General features: G+C 41.9%; 1 protein-coding gene across 1 annotated transcript in view; it reads right to left on the reverse strand.

The window, feature by feature from the left end:
* Window positions 1-24,484, reverse strand: part of MGAM2 (maltase-glucoamylase 2 (putative)) — a 95,903-nt gene that overhangs the window by 58,203 nt on the left and 13,216 nt on the right. Inside the window, exons 4-15 of the mRNA XM_085005247.1 lie at window positions 18,943-19,066; window positions 18,716-18,825; window positions 18,242-18,399; window positions 16,398-16,569; window positions 14,075-14,174; window positions 12,638-12,750; window positions 11,081-11,206; window positions 7,176-7,307; window positions 6,986-7,084; window positions 5,609-5,722; window positions 4,098-4,182; window positions 821-938 (exon numbers count right to left, since the gene is read on the reverse strand). Coding sequence (XP_084861373.1) covers window positions 821-938; window positions 4,098-4,182; window positions 5,609-5,722; window positions 6,986-7,084; window positions 7,176-7,307; window positions 11,081-11,206; window positions 12,638-12,750; window positions 14,075-14,174; window positions 16,398-16,569; window positions 18,242-18,399; window positions 18,716-18,825; window positions 18,943-19,066 — 1,451 coding nt within the window. The remainder of the gene's footprint in view (window positions 1-820; window positions 939-4,097; window positions 4,183-5,608; window positions 5,723-6,985; window positions 7,085-7,175; window positions 7,308-11,080; window positions 11,207-12,637; window positions 12,751-14,074; window positions 14,175-16,397; window positions 16,570-18,241; window positions 18,400-18,715; window positions 18,826-18,942; window positions 19,067-24,484) is intronic.

Here is a 24,484-nt window from a genome sequence, read left to right on the forward strand (position 1 = left end):
TGAAACGTAGCCCTGAATGTCCTGCTCTCTTAGGTGTAATGATCGTATTTTACCACCTTCCAAGGGAAGAACTTGCCGGGAGCTATTCCTCAATTTACAAGGTCATCAGCAAAAAAATCTGCATGACGAGGTATGAAAAGGACTGAATGCTTTGCAGGAAGCATCTGTCTCTTTCTTAGACTTTCGTGGTGGTGGTGGTGGTGGTGGTGGTGTGTGTGTGTGTGTGTGTGGTGGTGGTGGTGGTGGTGTGTGTGTGTGTGTGTTTGTGTGTGTGTCTTGGGCCAGAGGGGAGGCTGATGGGGGGACTGGAGTGGGCAGTGTGTAGAGGGCAGGGGTGGGGAGCCAGGAACGCGTGGTGTGTGGCATGGCCAGATCCATATAGGATGCTCAGGTGGACTTGAATTTCATCTAAACAATCATTTTTAATACAAATATGTCCAGTGCAAGTTTAACTCGGTGGTCTGTATTTTTATTGGCTAAACAGGGCGACCCTAGTGTAATAACCCTGGTATATTCAGTAACAGGATGCAAACAAGTGCCATGCCCAACTAGGGGCTCTAAATACATGACTGCTACTGGCTATGAATAGCTTTAAAACAATGAAGTCCCTTAGTCACAAGCCAATCAAAAATAACCCTGCACAGAAACCAAGGGGTTACATGAGAAAACCTTTTCAGCTGCCTGTAAGACTTGGATTTCTGCATCCCTAGAATTACAAAAAAAATTTTTTTTGAAAAACATGCTTATAAAGGACAAGAGAAACCCTCCTTCACCTCCCACTTCCCCAAATCTGGCATTAGGAGGAAAACCAAGCGCTTACCTGTCTGTGGCTCTTGCCATGAAGTAGCCATACAGGCTGTGGACATCATAGTGAAGGCCCTCGTGAAACTCAGCGTCCATGCAGAGGGTTCTTGCAAAAAGCAAGCGGTCCACGACACCTGCGGGGAAATATCCATCAGTGACGCATGACCTTATCAACCAACTTTAACAAAATAACTACCTAGTCCTTTGCTGCTGCTTTTCTTTTTTCTTTTTTTGCTTTTGTGCTTTTGAGGGCTGCACCTGCAGCATATGGAAATTCCCAAGCGAGGGGTTGAATCAGAGCTATAGCCGCCGGCTTACACCACAGCCACAGCAGTGTGGGATCCCAGCCGAGTCTGTGACCTACGCCACAGTTCACAGCAATGCCAGATGCTTGACCCACTGAGTGAGGCCAGGGATCGAACCTGCATCCTCACAGATACTAGTCGGATTCATTTCCACTGCACCGCAACGGGAGCTCCTAAACTTTTTTTAAAAAGTGAAGTAAGATTGTTCGAGCAGTTTCATGAAGAAGAACTGAGATCCTACCTCTAGAAACCATTACAATTACTATGGTATTGCCCCTTTCTCATACCTAAAATGCTCAACATTTTCTGCCCTATGCCCTGTAATCACTTTTATTTCTTTCTCATTTTTAAATTATTTTTTGAGTAGAAGTATAGGTGATTTACAATGTTGTGTTCATTAATGATTCAGTCATGTTCTTTTTCATTATGATTTATTATGAGACTGAATATAGTCCCTGTGCTATAGAGGAAGACCTTGTTGTTTCATACACAGTAGTTTGTAACCCCTAACTCCTCATTGATGCAATTGCTTTTTTTTTCTCTTCTCTTTGAAGACCAGTGACTGGGGGCAGTATCTGCCCCTCCTTCATGCAGCCTGGCCTGCACACAGGACCTCAGGCTGAGGCACAATTCCAGAAAGCAATGCAGCCAGGAAACACTGAGGGTGAATTTTTTCCACCAGCCCCACAGGATCAGGGTTTGGAGTCAGAACTAAGCTGAATTACCAAAACATAAAGAAGAGTTCCCGTTGTGGCACAGCAGAAATGAATTTGACTAGTATCCATGAGGATGCAGGTTCAATCCCTGGCCTCACTCAATGGGTTAAGGATCCGGCATTGCCACGAACTGTGGCATAGGTTGTAGATGTGTTTTGGATCCTATGTTGCTGTGGCTCCAATTTGACCCCTAACCTGGGAATTTACATGTGCCACAGGTGCAGCCCTAAAAAGCAAAAGAAAGAGAGAAAGAAAGAAAATTCTGTTTCTGGCACAGTTCAGCTTGTGAAATGAGATTCACAACTACTTCAATTATAGAAAAGACACTAAAACTTTTCCAGGGTCAAAGCTAATTTATCTAGTCTTTATCATGCTAATGTATACTGTCCAATCCTGAAAATGTGAGGAGCGGCCCAGCTATGAGGCATAGCGGCTGGTTATTAATATATAGATAGACCTAATGCTGGCAGGGAGGGAATGGGGTGCTGGACAGAAGCAGGCAGAAGGTGATGAGATTGCAGTTTTCTGTCTGAAAAAACACCACAGTTTTGACTAAGAAGAAGATTAAGGAGTTCCCATCGTGGCGCAGTGGTTAACGAATCCGACTAGGAACCATGAGGTTGCGGGTTCGATCCCTGCCCTTGCTCAGTGGGTTACCGATCCGGCGTTGCCGTGAGCTGTGGTGTAGGTTGCAGACGCGGCTCGGATCTTGCGTTGTTGTGGCTCTAGCGTAGGCCGGTGGCTACAGCTCCGATTCAACCCCTAGCCTGGGAACCTCCATATGCCGCGGAAGCGGCCCAAGAAATGGCAAAAAGATGAAAAAAAAAAAAAAAAAAAAAAAAAAAAAGAAGATTAAAAGGGAAACCCGAGGAGTTCCCTGGTAGCCTAGTGGTTAAGGACTTGGCATTGTCACTGATGTGGCTTGGGTCTGATCCCTTGCCTGGGAACTTCTGAATGCTGCAGGCATGGCCAAAAAAAAAAAAAAAAAAAAAGGCGGGGGCACATGATAAGTTGATCCACAGTGAAAAAAAAAATTGGGGGAACACAGACTGAGCAGAGAAGGATAAAGAAGAAATAAGAGAAGCAAACAGATTTTGCAAAAAGTTAAACAGTTTAAAGTCAAGATTCCACCTAAAAAAGTTCTCCACTCCGACAGTGACCAAAGGGGTCTAAAGAAAGAGCTAAACTTTGGTTCAAGGGTGCATTTGAAGTGAACAAACTGGCAGAGACTAGCCAGATGTTCACCAGGCCTGCATTCTCTCCCTGGGAATAGAGTTCACATTTTCACTTAAAATTAAGCTGAGACTGTGTGATTGAATTCTGGCCAAAGGAATGTGAGCAAATTGAATACGCCCCAGTTCCGGGTGTGTCCATAAAGCTCCCTCTACCCTCTCTTTCACCCAGGAAACTGGGATCAAAGGATTTTGAGAGGAGAGAACAGGCTATGGAAGTAACTAGATCCCAGAGTCACTGCCTGGATGAGGGCCATACATGCCCCCCTAGACTATTACATAAGCAACAAGTGAACTTGTGTTGTGTTTATCTATTGAGATATGGGGTTCATTTGTTTCCAGCTTTTGGCAGAATCTATTTTCTCTGCCTCTCGTCTCCATTTGTCTTTCTCTCACACACAGACACACACACATACACACACACGTTATTTCAAATTCAGGGACTGGATAATTGACTTTGATTAGAAAGGGGACCTACACCTGTCTGTACAGCAGAAATTGGCACAACATTGTAAACCAACTTTTATTAAAAAAATAAATGGGACCTAAAAATAGAAAGGACATAAAAGGAAACACTGATACTTTAAATTGCTGCAGAGGAAGGAAGGAAGGAAAAAGGGAGGGAGGGAGAGAGGGAAGGGGGAAGGAAGAAAGAAAATAAAATTAAACATTTACTGTAATGGAAGGTAATCTATACCTTAACACAGTCTGATAGTCTTTGCTTAGTTTAAAAGTAAACCACGTGTATGAGGGGTTTAGAGACAGGGAACAGGATGGAAAAACGTAAAACCCTACAGCCACCGGAGGTGTGGCTTCACTGTGTCCCTGCCCCAGGATTGTGGCAGCAAAAAGGCAATCAGAGACCACACAAGGCAGCAAGCTCTCTGACGGGTCAGGGCCGTCAGGGTGGCCAGGGTGTCTGGGGGTGGGGAGTCCCCTGAACTAGGAAGTGGAATGTCTCGTGGCCGCACTGAGTACCGTGAGGTTGTTTTACACGTCTCGTGCCCAGAACACCAGCAAACAGGTGAACGAAAACTTACGAGGAGTGAAAGGAGGAAAGTTCAAGTTGTTCAGTTCACACTCATGATCAGGACTTTGGAGGAAGCTGGATACTTCATCCATTTCCTACACAAACACAAATACACAAGTGGGAAATGTTACTGACACACAGTAGCTACTGAGTCGTATTTACTGAACTAAAAGCCCCCAGTGTTCTTGACCTGCCTTTCTTCTTTGGGGTTAGATGATACATAAGGTGTCTTCTAGCTCTAAATGTTATCAGGCACATTTCATCTTTTATACTGAATGAATTGTCAATCAGTTAAGAAATAGCATTTCAAAGACTGATGCTTACCTTATAAATAGCATGATTTTAATTATTGCTATTATGGTTTCAGTATTGTTTTAAAGAACATAAGATAGGATAATATTTCAATTTTTTAAATTTCCCGTCTTTTATTCCACTCGATGTAGGGCAAAAGGAAGATATAAGTGCACTCATATCTATTTCTTCAAAGTTGATTAGAAATGCATGATTCCTAATTCTGATTTTAAAAAGTTAATTTTTAGGAGTTCCCGTCGTGGCGCAGTGGTTAACGAATCCAACTAGGAACCATGAGGTTGCGGATTCGATCCCTGCCCTTGCTCAGTGGGTTAATGATCTGGCGTTGCCGTGAGCTGCGGTGTAGGTTGCAGACGCGGCTCGGATCCCGCGTTGCTGTGGCTCTGGCATAGGCTGGCGGCTACAGCTCCGATTCAACCCCTAGCCTGGGAACCTCCATATGCCACGGGAGCGGCCCAAGAAATGGCAAAAAACACGACAAAAAAAAAAAAAAAAAAAAGACAAAAAAGTTAATTTTTAAAATTTCAAACACAGGGAGTTCCCAGTGTGGTGCAGTGGAAACAAATCTGACTAGTATCCAGGAGGATGTGGGTTCGATCCCTGGCCTTGCTCAGTGGGTCAGGGATCCCACATTGCCGAAAGCTGTGGTGCAGGTTACAGACAAAGCTTGAATCCCCCATTGCTGTGGCTGTGGTGTAGGCTGGCAGCTGTAGCTCCAATTCAACCCCTAGCCTGGGAACTTCCATATGCCATGGGTACAGCCCTAAAAAGCAAAAAAAAAAAAAAAAATTAAATTAAAAAAATCAAAGACATATCCCCACCAGCCATCCCCACCTAAAAAGGGGGGATCACTAAATTTTTCTCTAATCATTAACTTTAATTTTAATTAATCAGTATGACAAACAGTAACAATAGCTTCTAATAAAACAGTATTTTTAAAGTTCAAATGTAGTTGATGGAGGAAAAAGCTGAAGCCATGAGAAACTGGAGGACTTTCTCAAAAAGGAATGACCAGTTAGTGGCAAATATAGAAGTAAAATCCAGTTTTTTTTGGGGGGGGGTAATTTACTGCTTATAAACTCAACATTAAGCAAAAGGATTTTAAATACCACTATGTCAAACAAACTGCTTTATTACAGATCAAAGTTCATCTCACAACTGGAGAATCTCTGTTTGCAAAAGAAGCTTGATCCTGAAATAGCAACTTACAATCCACACTCCATCAAACTCCAGAGTACTGTTAAATTCAACGAACTGGTCTTTCCACCATTCAGTGCAAGCTGGATTACTGAAGTCAGGAAAGACTGTCCATCCTGGGTACCCCTAAAGAACAAAAATGAAAGCTGCGGCGATTAGTCTGTTTGACAGTTCACTGAGAGTTTACTGCTGGTGACGGCTTCTTCTCCTAGAAGCCCCCCCTGCATCTTATTACTTTGGAATTGAATTTTGTGACTCTCCTTCAAAAACTCCACAGTAAAATAACTGCAAGGAACCAAAAAAAAGAAAAGAAAAAAAAAAAAAAAAAAAGGAAAAACAACTGATTAACTAGATAAGAAGCCACCAAATGTCTTTTTCCTATTTAAAAAAAAAAAGAAAGTAAAATTCATTATGTCAGGCCCACTAGGAGATGAACCATTTAAAGCATTGGAAATCTAGGTAGATAATATTTGAGAAGAGAACAATTGAATTCTTTTAGTGTGTTATTAATTAAAGGTCATTTAAAACCCAGTTTGAATCATGATGTTTATTAATAATGTGTTAGTTTGGGACATGTAAGTAGCCTTTTTAATTTTTAAAAATTTTTTTAAGTGATTTCTTTTTCATTATGGTTAGTTTACAGTGTTATGTTAATTTTCTACCATACAGCAAGGTGACCCAGTCACACATACATATATACATTCTTTTTTCTCACATTATCATGCTCCATCATAAGTGACTAGATATAGTTCCCAGTGCCATACAGCAAGATCTCATGGCTTATCCACTCCAACGGCAATAGTAAATTGTCTTTTTTAAATGGTTAAATGAATTTCACGTTTTTTATCCAGGGCCAATATTTCTTACCCTATCTTCTCTTCCTATCTATTTCTATCAAAGTGTAGCCGCTAACATTTTCCACAAATAGCACACAGATATAGCCATAGCCAAATTATTAACAATTGATGGGACAAGGGTTTTGTGTATAATTTCTTGCTCATTTTCCCAGCAAATTTATAGGTTGTCATTTAGGGACAACTGTACACTCAAGTAATAAAATGTATGCAATTTACATATGCCTAAATAGTGACAGTATATATATATATATAGCACTATCACTACAGTGACAATCATACTGCAAGACATACATGTATCAAACTGTACACTTTAAATTTATACATTATATATTAAATATATTTCAATTAAAAAAATCCTTCAGAAATTTAATCATTCTACTATTAAATCTACTGGTCTAAAAACAGTAATAAAAGAAAACTTTAAAGTCATGAAAACCATAATGCCACCATAACTTGCCTTCGACCCATCCTCATACCAAAAGCGCAAACTTCCCCAAATGACTGTAATTTACTGATGTTTCTGAGAAATTACCTGCCCAATGACAGCACCTTTGTTCCCCAAGATCCACACTCTCTTTTCTCTTCCATTCACATAAGGAGGGTAGTCAGAGTTATTTACGATGCCAGGATGCTAATAAATAAATAAAATCATAAGTATTGTTTTGCAACTTTTTTCCACTTTGAAAGGAAAAACTAGGCAACCATTCTGTGTTTGTACATACCATCATAATTACATATTTCAATCCATAGCTATGTAACTCTCTGACAAAACCTGAGAGATTATAGAAAGCCACTCCATCAACAGTGAAATCCTTCTTTCCATCCATGTAGTCTACATCAGAGTACTGGACATCCTGAAAGACAGTGCTGGTCGGTTAGAACCAAGAAATAAGACCATGTTGCTGGAAAAATATGAGCGTTCAACAGGGATGCAACTAGAGACTCTCATACTAAGTGAAGGAGGCCAGAAAGAGAAAGACACGTGCCATATGAGATCACTGATTTTAATCATTTCTTAATGATTCTGAAACTTCCTGGACTTGCTACCTTCTAGGAGTAACTAAGCCCTTTTTCAAAGATGCTGGCACTTGTAGATTGCAGGTTTACCTCTTCATCCTGATAGAAGCACGTAGTAAGGTATTGGGAGGAACTTGGGGTAGGGACTGGGTCTCGTTCATCCTTGTAACTTGAAAGCGTGGATGCTTGACAGAAAACAGGTGCTCTTTCAACATTTGTTTGAATGAGCATATTAGTAACGCTATAAACGTGTTCTAACTTGGAGTCTACACATCAAGCTAGAACATATCAGAGAGGGGAAAATGGTCTTCCTGCCTTACAAAATGGCTAGAGTCACAACGAACAAAGATAAAGAACAAAGACAGAGCTTCATGTTTTAACTTTTTAAGTGACAGTTGATGTACAATGTCGTGTCAATTTCTGCTGTCATAAAGCAGAGGTTTCCCCCATTATTTTTCTCTTTTAAGAAACCAATTCTTTTCTAATGGCAGTCAGGCGACTCCAGGCTAGAAGTGACAGGGAGTTTCTAGAAATTGGGGCCTTCTTTCAGAACGCTCAACTTCTTTACCCACCCGCTGTGTCTAGAATAACCCTCCCTAGGTCCCATAAGCTTACTTACATCTGACTTTAAACATCTGCACGTGAAAAGGAGGCGAAAGCACAACTGCCAACCATCCTTAACTAAATGAGACTGACCAGAAATTAAACTGTCAAATCTCCAAGAAGAGAAAAAGTTTTGGGAATCCTCCAGAGGGCTCTTTCCTTAACCCTGTGCCCTAGACTCAGAAACTGAAAGTCTTAAGCGGACTATCCGGACATAAAAATTCCTCACATCTCAAGATCCAGACAAGAGAAAGCACTTTGCCACCACAGCCTGTGGCATAAGGCAGATCACTGAACTCATACAGTAGATGAAATCAACCACATTTTCTAGGAAGGCTTCCTTTTTCCTAATTCTTGGTTTTAAAATTATTTTTCACGTGTGCCATAGCATAACAGTGACTACTATTGTGTATAAGATTTGGCAAGGAAGTCAGACAATTAAGGGCAAGAGATAGAAAGCTTAACCCTACATGAGAATCACATCTAAGGAATAGAAGCGTTTCTGCCACTAACAGTTGTGCGACCTTGGATGAGTCATTAACACTCAATCAGATGTGCATATGAAGGGGGTAGGTGACATTTCCCAAGGTCATGTGCATGGTGCTTAGAGGTCCAACGGGGCTACGGTGATAGGCTCTTGGATTCCAGACAATCTTTTTTTCCTAATCTACCATATACTCCAAAGATACATGAAGGTCTTATAAGTGCATTTTCCCCATGTAGCCAAGCATGCAGAGGCTCTGGCGTACAGGCCTGATGGAAAATGTGGCTTGCGATGGATGTGCTGCCAGGGTCGTATCATCTGTTGTAACACTGGGCAATCATTTAGGACCCCCATGTCCTCCACAGGCCTGTGGAGGGAAAGATTCCATCCATGGAAGCTCATTTGTTTGGGAATCAGCAACACTTCAAAAAAGCCCTTCCCATCAGAAGCAGGGGGACAGACTGAAAGCAGCACCAGGAGTTCCCATTGTGGTGCGGCGGAAATCAATCAACTAGGAACCATGAGACTGGGGGTGCGATCCCTGGCCTTGCTTAGTGGGTTAAGGATCCAGCATTGCCGTGAGCTGCGGTGTAGGTCACAGATGCGGCTCGGATCCCACGTTGCTGTGGCTGTGGTGTAGGTCGGCAACTGTAGCTCTGATTAGACCCTTAGGCTGGGAATCTCCATATGCTGCAGGTGCAGCCCTAAAAAGAAAAAAAAAGAAAGAAAGAAAGAAAGAAAAAGAAAAAAGAAAAAAGAAAGCAGCACCACCTGTCGTCAAAAGAACTGCTTTGGGCGAGTTCCCATTGTGGTTCATCAGGTTAAGAACCCAACTAGCATCCATGAGGAGGCGGGTTTGATCCCTGGCCTTGCTCAGTAGGTTAAGGATCCAGTGTTGCTGTGAGCTGCAGCACAGGTCGAAGATGTGGCTTGGATCTGGCATTGCTGTGGCTGTGGCTGTGGCCAGCAGCTGCAGCTCCAATTTGACCCCTAGCCTAGGAACTTCCATAGGCAGCAGGTGCACCCCCTCCCTCCAAAAGAAACGTCCTGCCATTTAGCTGGAATGGTCTTAGAAAAGTTGCTAAGCATGCAGTGTCTCCATTTCCTCACTTACAAAGCGCCAATAAATGGGAGTTAACCACAAATGTGAAAGCACTGTGTAAAATAAGAAAGATGTGACAAGACTTGGTCTGATTCCTCTTGGAATTGGATGTTTACAGAGAGCAGATATGGACAAAGTAAAATGAGACCCGTGATTAATTTCCCCTTAACACCAAAAAAATACTGTGGGCTGTTTTCTCACAGGAACAAGTCTCCTGCCTGCCCTCATTGCTATTCTGAGAAGGGACTAAAAAATCCTGAGATCAGGCCAAAGTCTTTTCCACTTGTACAGTCTTTCTTCTGAAGCTGACCAAATCCATGCCTGCCACACAGATCCAAAGATCAAGCCCAAAATACGTTGATAACTTCATTAACCATGATACGCATCTCCTGAAGAAACTTATCAAATACTAGACATCTAATAATTATGTATGAATGAGTAGACACGAACATCATAAATACTCTGCAATCCTAGAGCTTTCAAAATTCGAGTTGGCTATATCTGCAAAGAGTATACAGGTCACTACGAGAAACTCACTTACTGTAAGTCATTATTATAATCAGCAGCTCTTAGTAACGATATCACCCCAGGGGTTGCTTTCTTGTACGTTAACAGCTAACTTTGATGGAGTTTACCCTCTGTGCTACATGCTTTCTGTGCAGAGATGAAGGCATTTTTCATTACTAGCCCACCAAAGTAAGTCTTATGTTCTCATTTATAAGGAAGGGAACTCAGACGTTAATCAACTAGCCCAACATTGCATAAGGTCGGGTTCTCTTCCTGGCTTTACGCAATGTTGCGCCAGTTAACATCTGAGTCTTGGTTCCCTCCTTTATAAATTATAAATGAGAACATAATTAGCTATTATCATAGATTATAATGGATATCTATTATCCCTCCCTTATAAATGAGAACATAATTATTATAATAGCTATTATCTATTATAATAGATCATAATTACCTAATAATTACCTATTATCCCTTATAAATGAGAACATAATTATCTATTGTAATAGCTCATAATAAATATCTATTATAATAGCTCATAATTGTCTAAATAATTATCTATCATCCCTTATAAATGAGAACATAATTATCTATTGTAATAGAAAATTATCTAATTATCCATTTACTAGTCGACACGAACATGATAAATGCTTTGCAATCCTTAAGCTTTCAAAATTAGAGTCAGATAATCTTATCAAAAGCTAAAATTCAAAAATATATACATCTGTCCGTAAACTGTGCTCTTTCCACGGTGAAAGAGAGAATTTAGCATGCAAATCTCTGATAGTAGATATGTATGTTTATCTATCCACCTATCCATCTACTTCCGTTTTTCCCAACAAACTGAATTAGATGCAAAAAAACACAAGATAAGAAATGGTATCTTATATATGATAAGAGAAGTTCCAGCTTACATATGGGATCTCAGCTGCACGATTTCGGTTTACAACTTTTTTCAACCCGTCGATGCCACCATAATCCCTACGACTAAGCTGGAACCCAAGACTCCAGTAGGGAGGCAAGAATGGTCGTCCAACAAGCTGAAAAGATAAAGAAGCGTCTAAGCATTTAGAATAAACACTGTAGCACTGTGTCCCGTCTCATTTCCTGTAAAGTCCTCAGCGCTAAAAATGTCGGAGCCAAGAGTAACCTCCTAGGGTAATGTGCAAAATTCTACAACTCATATGTGTCGACTATCTACGTGTAGTTCTGACAACTGCAATACGAGAAAATAATGGGATTTGCTGAAAATGCTTGAATTACAATATTATCTTAGGGGTGGGAGGAAGTAACATTCATCCCCTCAATAAATATTTTCTAAGCATTTATGATGTGGCAAGGGCTGACGTAGGCACGTGGGATATAGCAGCATAAAGCAAACACAGGTCTGCCCTCACATAATATAATTTCAGACAGTGGTACGTGCTAAGCATAAAGGAATGCAGACCGCTAGGTGGAATGGTGATAAAATACGGAACTGTGTTTAAAATCCAAGTCTGAGTTGCTCAAGCCAACATTCTGAGAGGATCCCAGATACAGCCCGGTCTTACATGTTCCCTGAGAGCCACTGTCCTGTCCTCCCCCAGGAGAGATCCCTCAGTAGGGGGCACTCTCTCAGGCCTCTGAATTCCCACAGAATGCATCTGCATCTCATTAACAGCATTCATTATAAGGTATTTCCTATCATAATTATTTCAGGCTATGTCACATTTCTCCTATACGATTATAAATTCACTTGCAACTGGAATTATATTTCATATGCTTTACTGCCTCATCTTAAACAAATCACTTCATCTTTCTGGTTTTAGGCTAAATGGTGTCTAAACTTCCTTCCTGCCCCACAGTTTGAATCAAAAGTAAATAGCACAGTTCCCTTCACATAGTTGCTTTTCACTAATGAATGAATAAACATTGCTGATTTATGGCCTTAGAGCTTTGGGATGATGGATCATACAGAGACGGACTATGAGATCTTTGAAAATAGGATGGCCTCTAACTTATTTTTACATTTCTCAAGACTTGCACTGTGCCTCTTCAGTATGCAAAAGGCACTCAATAAATGTGCCTCAACAGAAGGGAAGCTTGATCTCTGCCAGAGGTGCATCACATTTAGTGAATAAAGATACTGACATGGCACAAGTGAGTTTTCTAATCCAATTCTCTCTGTGTCTCGGCTAGTGCTGCTCCTGTTTGCCAGGTAGCCGCTTCCTTTTCACTGCGCTTCTCTTAAAGACTGTGTTTTGGGGACTTGTCATCTTTTCAGGTATCAAAAGCCTGGCTTGAACAAATTTAAGCAAAAATTAAATAAATGAATGAATGGAGACCCTCCCCCCAAAAAATGCCTCAAAATAAAATAACAATGAATGAAAGATCACAGTCCCAGCATTTAGAATCCAAAGGTTACTCAACAATTTTATTTTTCTCTTATTAACTTATAGTAAGTGTTTTAGATCTAAGTGCAAAGCCCTTACCTCCAGATACTCCTGAACCACCTGTTCTGGAGTATTTCCCAGGAACACGTAGAAGTCGAGAATGCCCCCAGTGGTACGATAAGTGATAGCAGGAGCGGGCTGGAGGGTGACCTCTGAAAGGATTAAGCGAGAATTGTTATGGAGTTCCCATTGTGGCTCAGCAGTAAAGAACCCAACTAGTATCCATGATAATGAGGGTTTCATCCCTAGCCCTGCTCAGTGGGTTAAATGATCCGACGTTGCCATGAGCTGTGGTGTAGGTTGCAGATGTGGCTCAGATCTGGCGTGGCTGTGGCGTAGGCCGGCAGTGGCAGCTTCAATTGGACCCTTAGCCTGGGAACTTCCATATGCTGCCAGTGTGGCCCTTAAAAAAATTTTTAAAAAAAGATGAGTCGTTGGAGTTCCCGTTGTGGCACAGTGGTTAACGAATCCGACTAGGAACCATGAGGTTGTGGGTTTGATCCCTGGCCTTGCCCAGTGGGTTAAGGATCCAGCATTGCCGTGAGCTGTGGTGTAGGCTGCAGACGCGGCTCGGATCCTGCGTTGCTGTGGCTCTGGTGTAGGCTGGTGGCCACAGCTCCGATTAGACCCCTAGCCTGGGAACCTCCATATGCTGCAGAAGCAGCCCTAGAAAAGGCAAAAAGACAAAAAAAGAAAAAAAAAGATGAGTCGTTAGAATGTTGTGGTTAGAAATACACTCCTCTCTGGAATATGAATATATGACTACCCAAAACAGGCCTCGGTCTCATTCTGAAAGAGATGAAAATCACGTATGCTCTTTTTTGTAGACGACTGCTGAAGTTTATCAAAATATTACATAGGTTAAAAAAAAATGGTAAAGAATTGATTTTCTTAAGAAAAAGCGGGGCAAATTCTGTTTTAATCTGGCCATATAAAAATAGAAACTTCTGTGATTTGCAAGTGATTTAACCTAAGGGAAACGTTTAAAAAACCTTATTAGATGAGTTTAACTACAATTACAAAATAAAAATAAACTCTCATTAGAGTACCATTAATCCAGAAGCCAGAGAAGGAAGATTCTGGAGTGGGGGAAGGGGTGGGCCATGAGAAGCAGCCTTCAAGACACAGCCTTGCTGCCTACAGAACAGAGAGCACGGTTTATGCGTTGAGATCTGCAGGTATCTTTGAAACATACAGGTATCTGCCGGTATATTTGGCTCAATGGAGCCTATAATCTTTAAAATATCATGAGGACCCGTGCATCAAAAGAGAACCTTGTAGCCGTTTTCAATGAAAATAGCTTCCAGCGCGAACTGGATTTGTAAACAGGGGAACCTAGTCTTGGGGTCCAGTTTCTATAGAAGCACTGCAGGTCCAATATGCCTTCTGTCAAACGCTGATCTCACCATGAAAATAATTCTTATAGAAGCAGCTTCCTAATACGTATTCCCATCATGACAAAAAGATGTTTCTTACCCATGGCATTACTGTTCATCAGAAAAACCCCAAAAGAGTAGCCGCTGGTGTCTTCAAGGCACAGGAAGAATGGGTGAGCTCCATACAGATTAATCATACCCTGACAACAAAAACGAAAAGAAATGACAGTAGTATGTGTATGTCAAAAACATTTTATTTACCCTAACATAAACTCAAAAGCCACGCACAACATGTACTCCGCCAATACTTACTGTAGTTTAGGATTGTACCAAAAAGGTTTTGAAATGGTAACATCAACTGGCAAATGGATAAATAAAATGTGGGATATGCACACAATGGAACAATGGAGTACGGTTAGTAACAACAAGGACTGAGGAGCTCCTGTTGTGGCGCAGTGGCAATGAATCCGACGCGCATCCATGAGGAGGCAGGTTCGATGCTCGGCCTCGCTCAGTGGGTTGGGGATCTGGCATTGCCGTGAGCTGCGGTGTAGGTCACAGATGCGGCTCGGATCTGGTGTTGCTATGGCTCTGGTGTAGGTTGGCAGCCGTAGCTTTGGTTCAACTCCTAGCCTGGGAACCTCCATATGCTGCAGGTGCGGCCCTAAAAAAATAAAAAAGAAAAAAAAAAAAAGCATTGTATCCTTTAAATAGGGGAAATATTACGGTATATAAATTATACTTCAATCAAGTAATTTTTTAATTGGAAAATATCTGCAATAACATACAACAAAATGTTAGCAGAAGATGATACTATCATGAGCAATTTTTAGTTTCCTCTATGTCTCACTGTATTTTCTACTTTTTCTGTAATTAAGATATAATACTGAGTACAAAAGCTTAACATTTTTAAAAAAGATACAGTCACAGGAATGTGATGAGCATTAATATAAAAAGGGAGAATATGTACAAATCTAAGTGCTGTGAGAACAAGCAATATTGAGATTATAATATATAGAGAGCTTTACAAAAGCTTCCTGTAGGATATCGCAAACTCAGGCCCTGGTATAGGGCTGATTATGGAGAGAGAGAATCAGCATTGATAATGCAAAGCAAAGAAGACCTGAAGCCTATGCAAAATTAGGCTGGCATTATTTATTGATTGATTTTTATTTATTTTATTTTATTTGAGTCTTTCATCTTTTTAGGGCTGCACTTGAGGCATATGGAGGTTCCCAGACTACTGGTCGAATCAGAGCTGTAGCCTCTGGCCTATACCGCAGCCACTGCAACGCTAGATCCGAGCTTTGTCTGTGACCTACACCACAGCTCATGGCATCGCCAGATCCTTAACCCACTGAGTGAAGCCAGGGATCGGACCTTCGTCCTCATGGGTACTAGTCAGATTCATTTCCGTTGAGCCACGATGGAATTCCTAGGTGGCTTTAAGATTATAGCCAGGAATACCTGTGGCATAACACTCAAACAGGTGATAGATAGAAGACAGACTAAACTGTTAGAAGTATTAAAAAGAAAGAATGAGAAGTTCCTGTTGTGGCTCAGTGGTTAATGAATCCAACTAGGAACCATGAGGTTGCGGGTTCGATCCCTGGCGTTGCTCAGTGGGTTAAGGATCCGGCGTTGCGGTGAGCTGTGGTGTGGGTCGCAGGCAAGGCTTGAATCTGGCACTGCTGTGGCTCTGGTGTAGGCCAGGGGCTACAGCTTTGAATAGACCCCTACCCTGGTAACCTCCATATGCCTCGAGTGTGGCCCTAGAAAAGACACACAAAAAAGGAATGAGAGGTGGAGGGGGTGGTGGAAGAGAGAAAAAAGAAAGAAAGGGAGGGAGAGAGGGCTCCTTTGCTACAAATAAACTGTTCCAAACCAGTTCTTCTCTTACTTTAATATGCATGTGATTCGCTTGTGGCTCTTGTTAAAAGGTAGATTCTAACCCAGCAGGTCTGGGCTATGGCCCAAGGTTCTGCATTTCTAACAAGCTCCCAGGTGATGCCAACACTGCTCTCTCTAGAACACACTTAGGCAAGTAGACCAACAGTAAAGCTCCCAAAAGAGGCATCTTTTAGTTTACAAAGTTCTACTGAGAATGGCTCCTGCTCAAGCATTCCCCCAGACACACATTATTACATTATTAAAGTCAATAAAGGTATCCTGCAGAAGTATTTTCTCGTATACATTAGGCTAAGGTATAGACATTTAATGGTATTTTCCTTTAAAAGTGAGCTATAAACAAAATTGATATATTACTGATCGTCAGTTTATAACCCGTGAGAACAAATGTTCTCCAACGCAAACAGATGTAAACTGGGCAAACTAATATATGGACATAACTCTGTAGGTTACTTTCCGGAGCAGAGAGAAGGTGACCTTACCGTGAGGAGTCAGCAGGAAGAAGGGAACCTCACCTGGGTGGGGGTGGCATCCCGGGTGAAGATGGGCCAGGTCCTCCAGGCCATGCTGTGGCGGTACTGTTGGTGCACGTGTTCTCCCAGCCCGTACACGTTGGCGCTGGGTAGCCGGAAGGACAGCTGCAGATACTGCTGGGCAACCTGGAGGGGCCCGATGCTTGTGTCCAGCCTGGAGTAAGGGCCATGGAGTAAAAGTGGCCATCACCAAACTGCTCTCTCTGCCAGCAAACTGTCTGCGCCTTTTCCTGTACACTTGGAAAACAGCTGTTACATGTGTTCTCATCCCCCACTTTTCTGCTATCTTTGAAGCCCTTTTCCAGGGTGTCTCTGATGCTTTGATTCTAGCGGAGCAGAGCACTGGAGATGCAAGACCAGAAACTCAAGTTGGACGATTGGAGGAAGAGAGTAAATGTGAATTTAGATCATCGACTTCCTGCCAGGCACTGCTTCAGACGCTTTAAAAATAGTTTTTATAAATTCTTTATCAATATTTAAGTAGCACCTCGGTAAAAAAAACTATTTATAAAGCATCTAGAACAGTGCCTGGCAGGAAGCAGACAGACAGCAGATGTAAAGTCACATTTACTCTCTTCCCAATCATCCAACTTGAGTTTCTGGTCTTACATCTCCAGAACTACCACATGCATATGATCCAGCAATCCCACTCCTGGGCATTTATTCAGACAAAATTTTCACTGAAAAAGATACATGCACCCCTGTGTTCACTGTAGCACTATTCATAACAGCCAAGACATGGAAACAACCTAAATGTCCATAGACAGATGAGTGGATTAAGATGTGGTACGTACATACAGTGGAATACTACTCAGTCATAAAAAAGAACAAAATAATGCCATTTGCAGCAGCATGGATGGAACTAGAGACTCTCATGCTGAGTGAAGTAAGTCAGAAAGAGAAAGACAAATACCATATGATATCAACTTATATTTACGATTGAATAGTCAGCACAATGAACCTATCTATAGTAAAGAAACAAACTCCAGGACATGGAGAACAGACTTGTGGTTGCCAAGAGGGAGGGGGAGGGGTGGGATGGACTGGGAGTCTAGGGTTAATAGATGCAAACTACTGCATTTGGAGTGGATAGGCAATGAGATCCTGCTGTGTAGCACAGGGAACTATATCGAGTCACTTGTGATGGAACATGATGGAGGGTAATGTGAGAAAAAGAAAGTATACATTTGCCTAACTGTGTCACTTTGTACAGCACAAACCGACAGAACACTATAAATCAACTACAGTAAAAAATAAATCACAGTAAAATTAGAAAAAAATAGCATCTCAGCACACACAGCAACAGTGGATGTTTGCATTCCCTTTCTATGTACAAGGAAACAGAGACTGATGAGGTGGGGTCATTTGCCTGACATTATACAGCTGACGGGTGACTCACAAGTGCCAGGATTCAAGTACAGATTTCACTGATGTTAATCTTTGTGTGTCCTGCAGTATGATTTATGATTTAAGCTCAAGCTGCTGTTAGGTCCTTGAGGGTAAGTGTCTCAGGAAATAATTTGGAATAATAAAGAGTGAGGCTGAGTTCCAGTGTAGATGGTGACCCCAAATAATAAAATTCCCTCCTTCTTAACAGTCGTGTTTTTCTATCACTGAGCAAACAAGCACAGCGTATTTTAGTATGCTCCGTGCTGCAGTTATGACAGCTTAACAGTGTTAATGATTTACAGTAACAGCTTTGACATTTTTGGAGGTTCAGACATTTTCCTGAGTCATACTTATGTCTTCACCCACCCGCATGAAGTCAGGACGAATGGCCCTGCTAAGTACATTCAGAGACATACAAAGAGTGTGGAAAAGCTCACAAGACTCTCTGGTTGCTCGTCCTCATAATTTTGACGCTGAAGGGTTTGTTAACGATTTCTACGTGATAGCTCGAATTGGAGGTATCAGCAGCCCCATCGTCGAACAGCCTGACACTTTCATGGGGGACTTCATAGCGTATGTTATTGAAATCAGTGACCTGTCAAATGCAAAACAGAAGGGACACTTCCTTGCAGCCCATTTCAAAGGATGTTCACTTTCAAATAACCCCCAATAAGAACGCCGCCAATTCTTGACCGGGTGTTTCCTGATTTGTAAGAAGCAATCACCCAGTCATGTGTCTCCCAGCAAATAAAATCGAGTCTGCCCATCCCACTGAGAGGTTCCTGCCGAGAGCAGCAGAGGCACCTCCTGCCTCCGTGGCTCTGAGCAGTGCACACAGGAGAATGATCGGAACCCCGTGCAGACGTCCTGCTTCCTTCAGGGATGTCGTCAGTGGTAACCACCAAACCGACCTTGAAATGAAAACGATTGGATGTCTGGTACTCAGCTGTGAAGAGGGTGTCGATGACGTCATTTCCAAACAGGGACGGGGACGGCAACCTTCTCAACTGGGCAGAAAGCACTAGGGGTTGGGGAAGGAGAGAGAGGGGTGGAGGGGGGAATGTTTATTTTGCAGTTACCTTATCTGGCCCAGCCCGCAGAAAGCTATCTCCTGTGGCAACATGAGGGCAGTGCTCACCTGTGCTTGTATTTTTAACCCAACTGCTGACTTCATAGCCCCAGTTTCTGGGGAAGAAGCACCAAGGGATATCAGTGTTTGCGACAGGCTTCCAGCAGCACTTATATCTCCATCTGCAGACATCCTGTGATAATGGCACAGAATTAATGGCACAGAATTAGCATTCCATGCCATGGAGGAAAGAAAGTGTTATTCGTTTACCTACTTATAACCAATTTTATTCCAAGAATTTCACCAGTCATAATTCTATTCAAGAAGAATTTCACCAGTCATAACTCCATTCAGTCATTTATTTATTCTTATTTTACTCATACATATACCCATCCATCCAATTTATGCATTTATTACTTGCCAAACAAGGAACTAATAGGAGTTCCCTTCGTGGCTCAAAGCTGACTAGGATCCATGAGGATGCAGGTTCCATCCCTGGCCTTGCTCAGTGGGTTAAGGATCCAGTGTTACCATGAGTTGTGGTGTAGGTTGCAGATGCAGCTCAGATCCCTCATTGCTGTGGCTGTGGTGTAGCCTGGCAGCTGCAGCTCCAATATGACCCCTAGCCTGGGAACTTCCATATGCTGCGGGTGCGGCCCTAAAAGACAAAAAAAAAAAAAAAAAAAAGACAAGGAACTAATAATGTGGGTAAATCAGACACAGTTCTTGACCTTCAGCAAAATTACAGTCAAGTAGTAAGGCCGGACAATCACAGTATAATGAGGGCTGCAATAAAGTGTGCCCAGTGGCTAAGGGAACACACCCACCAGGCACTATATCCAGCCTAGAAGGCTGTGAGAGCGGTGGGGAGGGCTTCTAGGTAAGTGGAAGGAAGGCCAGTCCTACTGGACCAGGAGGGGTTAGACAGGTGAACAGCAGAGCCATACTCCAAGCAGAGAAAGCAGCCACGCGTGACAGAAAATCGACAAGTTCATCTGGCCAAGAACAGTGAGGGAGAAAAAGGAGAGTGGAAATGCACAGTGTTCACACTCCTGGTGAGCTGCGTGCCAGACCAGGCCCTTTGGGCACTCTCGTGAGGAAGAGTCACGGAAATGCCTAACAGCATGGTGTGAGAACACGCATTTCTAAGAAGCAAAAGAAAGCAAAGAAAAACGGAGAAAATTAAGATAGAACTGGGACAGACGGGGACATCAAAAGGTTCAAGGGTCCCCAGGTTAAAAATAAACCACATGCGGTTTCTCAGAGTGGTTTCATTACGGATTTTAAAAGTATTGGTATTTGGTGAGATATAATTGCCAATGGTCTTATAAATTTCAGATTAACTTAAAGGTGTTTCATTATAATAAATAAATAAATAGATGGCAAATGGAACCAAAATGTTGAAATATGCACAGGTCTTCGACTCTCCACCCACTCCATTTACATAAATTGATAGAAGCATGATCAAGAAAAAAATTATAAATCCATTATAAGACAGCAAAATATAATTCAATATAGCAGGCCAGAAAAGTTATGATATTCCTGAAACATAGAAAATAGACTTTATCAGCTCTAGGGAAAACATATGTTCATAGCCTAAAACACTCGAGGAGAAAAAGAACAGCTCCAAGCCAAGGCAGTGCGGAGACGTGGAAGAGAACATGGGTGCAATTCTGGATGATGAATTGGGAAGCTCTAGGATGCACATTTAGCTGCCCAATCAGACAGTCCTTACAGCTATTAGACAGTCCTTCTAATGAGTGAGCATCCTGAGGTATTTGTACAGAAGCTAAGGAAGTGGGGGGAGATGCTTGGAGCCAGAAGGTGTGACAATGCAGCAGCATAAACTGCCCCTCCTCCCAGACAAGTATCCATCTGTGTCCACAGGGGTCCTTCCCTTCCTTCCTAAATACTCAGTCAACAGGATAGGCAGGTGTCGATAATTAAATACAAAGATAACAGTTAAGGACCACGGAACATTGACGAGAAACCAACACCATGATAGAAAGCCACCAACCTTCATAAACAAAATAAACAAACTGGAGGAAGCCACTAATAGAAAAAAATGACAAGCCTTCAAAATAAATATAATTGCTAATTTCAGAGAGAGGCCAACAGCTCTGTTGTTGCTTCTACTAAGAAAAGCAGCGAATAATATTGAAAGTTAAGATACCTAACAGCAGGGTTTAAAATGCCTTCATGTTTGTACTGGATAACGAAGAAACAGGAGAAGAAAAAAAGTGTCAAGGCAAGAAGACTATTATTAATTAAGCTGAGGGTTATCTAAGCACACGGTGCACAAAGATAAAGAAATGGAAGTATGGGAGAAAGGGTAAGTCGAGGGACTGATGGACGGCAACACTCAACTAGAAGATTCCAAAAGGAGTGAAGGGGGAATAAAGGAAAGAAAGAAAGTCATGTTACATGTCACGAACAACTCAATGCCCAACACTGGAAACAAGGAAACAACAAAATAAAGCCATAAAAGCTACATGAAAAATGAATGGGTAAAAGCAGTAATTATTGAACAAGAAAAGATGCACATATCTACCGTCTACACCACAGCCACAGCAATGCCAGAGCCAAGCTGCGTCTGCAACCTGCACCACAGCTCATGGCAACACCGGATGCTTAACCCACTAAGCGAGGCCAGGGATCGAACCTGTGTCCTTATGGATACTAGTCAGATTCGTTTCTGCTGAGCCATGAAGGAAATGCCAAGAAATCTTTTAATGCAATTCACAACACTGACACCCCCCCAAAATCATATGATCATCTCAAGCAATGATCTATGATCTAATATGGCCCTACATTTTAAAAGCAAGTTATAAAAAAGCTATCTAGTACAATTGACTTTGTATTAAAACCAAAACACCAAAAAGTAAATAAACATATGTGCCAAATATATAAATACATATAAACATAAGCAAAAGCATAGAGAAATCAAGAGAATGATACATAACTTACTGACCTGATTCTAGGTAGGGATTTGGAGGTGGAAAGTATTATGAATAAGGACTTTTTAATTTTATTCTGTACATAACTATAGTCTCTGAAGCTTTCTTATTAAAGGAATATATCCAGGCTATATCTTGTGATTAAAAGAACAAAAGAATCCGTCACAACACAACTCGGAAAAAGTATAATACTGACACGTATTTCAAATGCTAACATCTAGTGTAATTGCTTTGAAAAACCATATAACAAATCAGTTTCATGCCTATTATCAACAGAGCAATCACATTACAAACATACCATCTTCTTACATGTATTTACTAATGCTCCATGTGTATAACATACTCCTGCCTCATCCTTTTTAGATTAAAAAAAACTTTGGAGGGGAATCAATGGGAAAAGAATTTGGGGGTTCTGGGTAACTTCTGGGTAACTGATTTTCCTAAGTCTGAGCGAGACATTCAATAGTTCTACTACCTCTGAAAGTGAGATCTGTAATTTTTTTAAATGTCCTCCCTCATAATTTTATTATTTTATTTTTTATTACAGTTGATTTACAATGTTCTGCCAATTTGTGCTGTACAGTAAAGTGATCCCGTCATACAAATATATATATTTTCTCACATTATCCTCCATCATGTTCCATCACAAGTGACTAGATATAGTTCCCTGGGCTACACAGCAGGATCTCATTGCTTATCCATTCCAGATGTAGGAGTCTGTCCCTACTGACCCCAAACTGTAAAGTTTAAAAAAAAGGTCAGTTGCTTTGCCATAAATTATTCCAAAGTCTAGCAACCTCAGTCCAGTACAGTCACGTAAACACACCACTTTCACATGCGGTCTGTCCTGACAATCCTATTTCATTGTCAAACCCTTATCTGGATCCCACACATCAAAAGTCCAACCTTTGAGATATACAATCTCCTTCCATTTCCATAGTTATCACACCACCACACACCTGATGATAGCAATTAACTCATATAACAAGTTTTGTTTTTGCCAATAATTTAAAATTATTTAATTTTTCTTGGAATAGCATTAAATAGCAAACAAACAAATAAAACCATGGTAACGAGTTGTGAGAGATACCACACAAGAAAGGAAAAACGTTTTAGTGCTATTAATGCTACTGTTTTCCCGATTTCGGGGCAGAAGATCCCACCTCTCCCTTTTGCACTGGGTCCTACATGTTGGTAGCCAGCCCTGCTCCTGACTGCTGTACCCCTCCTGAGGCGCTCGGTCTGAAGCCTTTTCTTACCAGAATCCCCTTCCATCGACAGTCCTTTGGGGGCTCCACCTAGTTGTTACTGAGATGAAGGGCACCCTTGCTCCCCTGGCTCCTCTGCTGCTCCCCTTGTGGAATCTAGAGCTGGAACGGGACTGACTTAGAAATAATCCAGGGTCTCCACAAGCACTAGAGGAAGAACACCTGCCACAGAAGAAGATGCCACAGCTTCTCAGTCCCCTTCTAACCTTGACTTGACTTGCGGAAGCAGCCAAACGCTGCAATCTCTTATCTGGCCCTGCCTGTTCTCCCTTTGAATGACCAGTTTGGGCAGAAAAAGGCTTCTGGAAGATTCAACTTCAGCTGTAATCCTTGACAGCTTGGTTCCTCTCTATCCTGTCCTGCCACTCCACGAATAAGCCATGAGCAGGTGAAAAGCTCCTGTCAGTAGCGACTGGTTTCATCAAAGCCTTTACGAGGGGTCCCGTAAAGCAGCGCTTGGGAGTTTGTTATGTTTTGTATTTGTCTTTTAATGATATAGCAGAATCACCTCTTCTTAAAAAAAAAAAAAAGTGAGAAAGATAATTCTGGCAAATGTGCAAACACCACAAAACTGGAAATAAGAAACTTTATAGGAAACTGAAAACGAGCAAAACAAGATTTGTTTGTGAAGGATATAAAGAACATACAAATGTATCCTCAAGAGTTATCATGGAACACTATGATCTGTCAAATTAAGGTATCAATACTCTCTAACAAAAACAAACAGATCAGAGGAAGGGTAAATACTCTAACACAGTGCCGCCCAATAGAACTTTCTGTGATGACAGAATTGTTTGTCTCTGTGCTAATACAGAACCCACGAGCCACAGGAATATTTGAAACGTGGCTGATATAATTGAGAAATTGTTTTTTGTTTTTGTTTTGTCTTTTTCCAGGGCTGCACCTGCAGCACATGGAGGCTTCCAGGCTAGGGGTCTAATCAGAGCTGCAGCTGCCAGCCTACACCACGGCCGCAGCAATGCAGGATGCGAGCCACGTCTGTGACCTACACTACAGCTCACAGCAACGCCAGATCCTTAACCCACTGAGAGAGGCCAGGGATGGAACCTGCAACCTCATGGTTCCTAGTCAGATTCATTAACCACTGAGCCACGATGGGAACGCCAAGAAACTGCATTTTTAATATGGCTTGCATTTAGCTGCTTTAAAACGTGCCTACCAGTTGAATAGCACAGTTCTAATGCCTCCTAGGTCAAACCCAGTGGTTTTTTGGGGAGACTTCTCTAATGACTGCCGAGGGGTGGGGGTTGGAAACAGGAAGAGAAGAAAGCTCTTAACAGATCTCTTTAGTCACTTACACAAGACCTTAAATTCTCCACAGCCTCCAGATGCACTAGGGGGCACAGCCTGCTGTAAGGAGCACGG

This window comes from Sus scrofa, chromosome 18 (assembly GCF_054392235.1).
Source record: "Sus scrofa isolate SSC_HxYL_T2T_F1_AM1 chromosome 18, Sscrofa_HxYL_maternal_Yorkshire_Landrace_v2.0, whole genome shotgun sequence".
NCBI lineage: Eukaryota > Metazoa > Chordata > Mammalia > Artiodactyla > Suidae > Sus > Sus scrofa.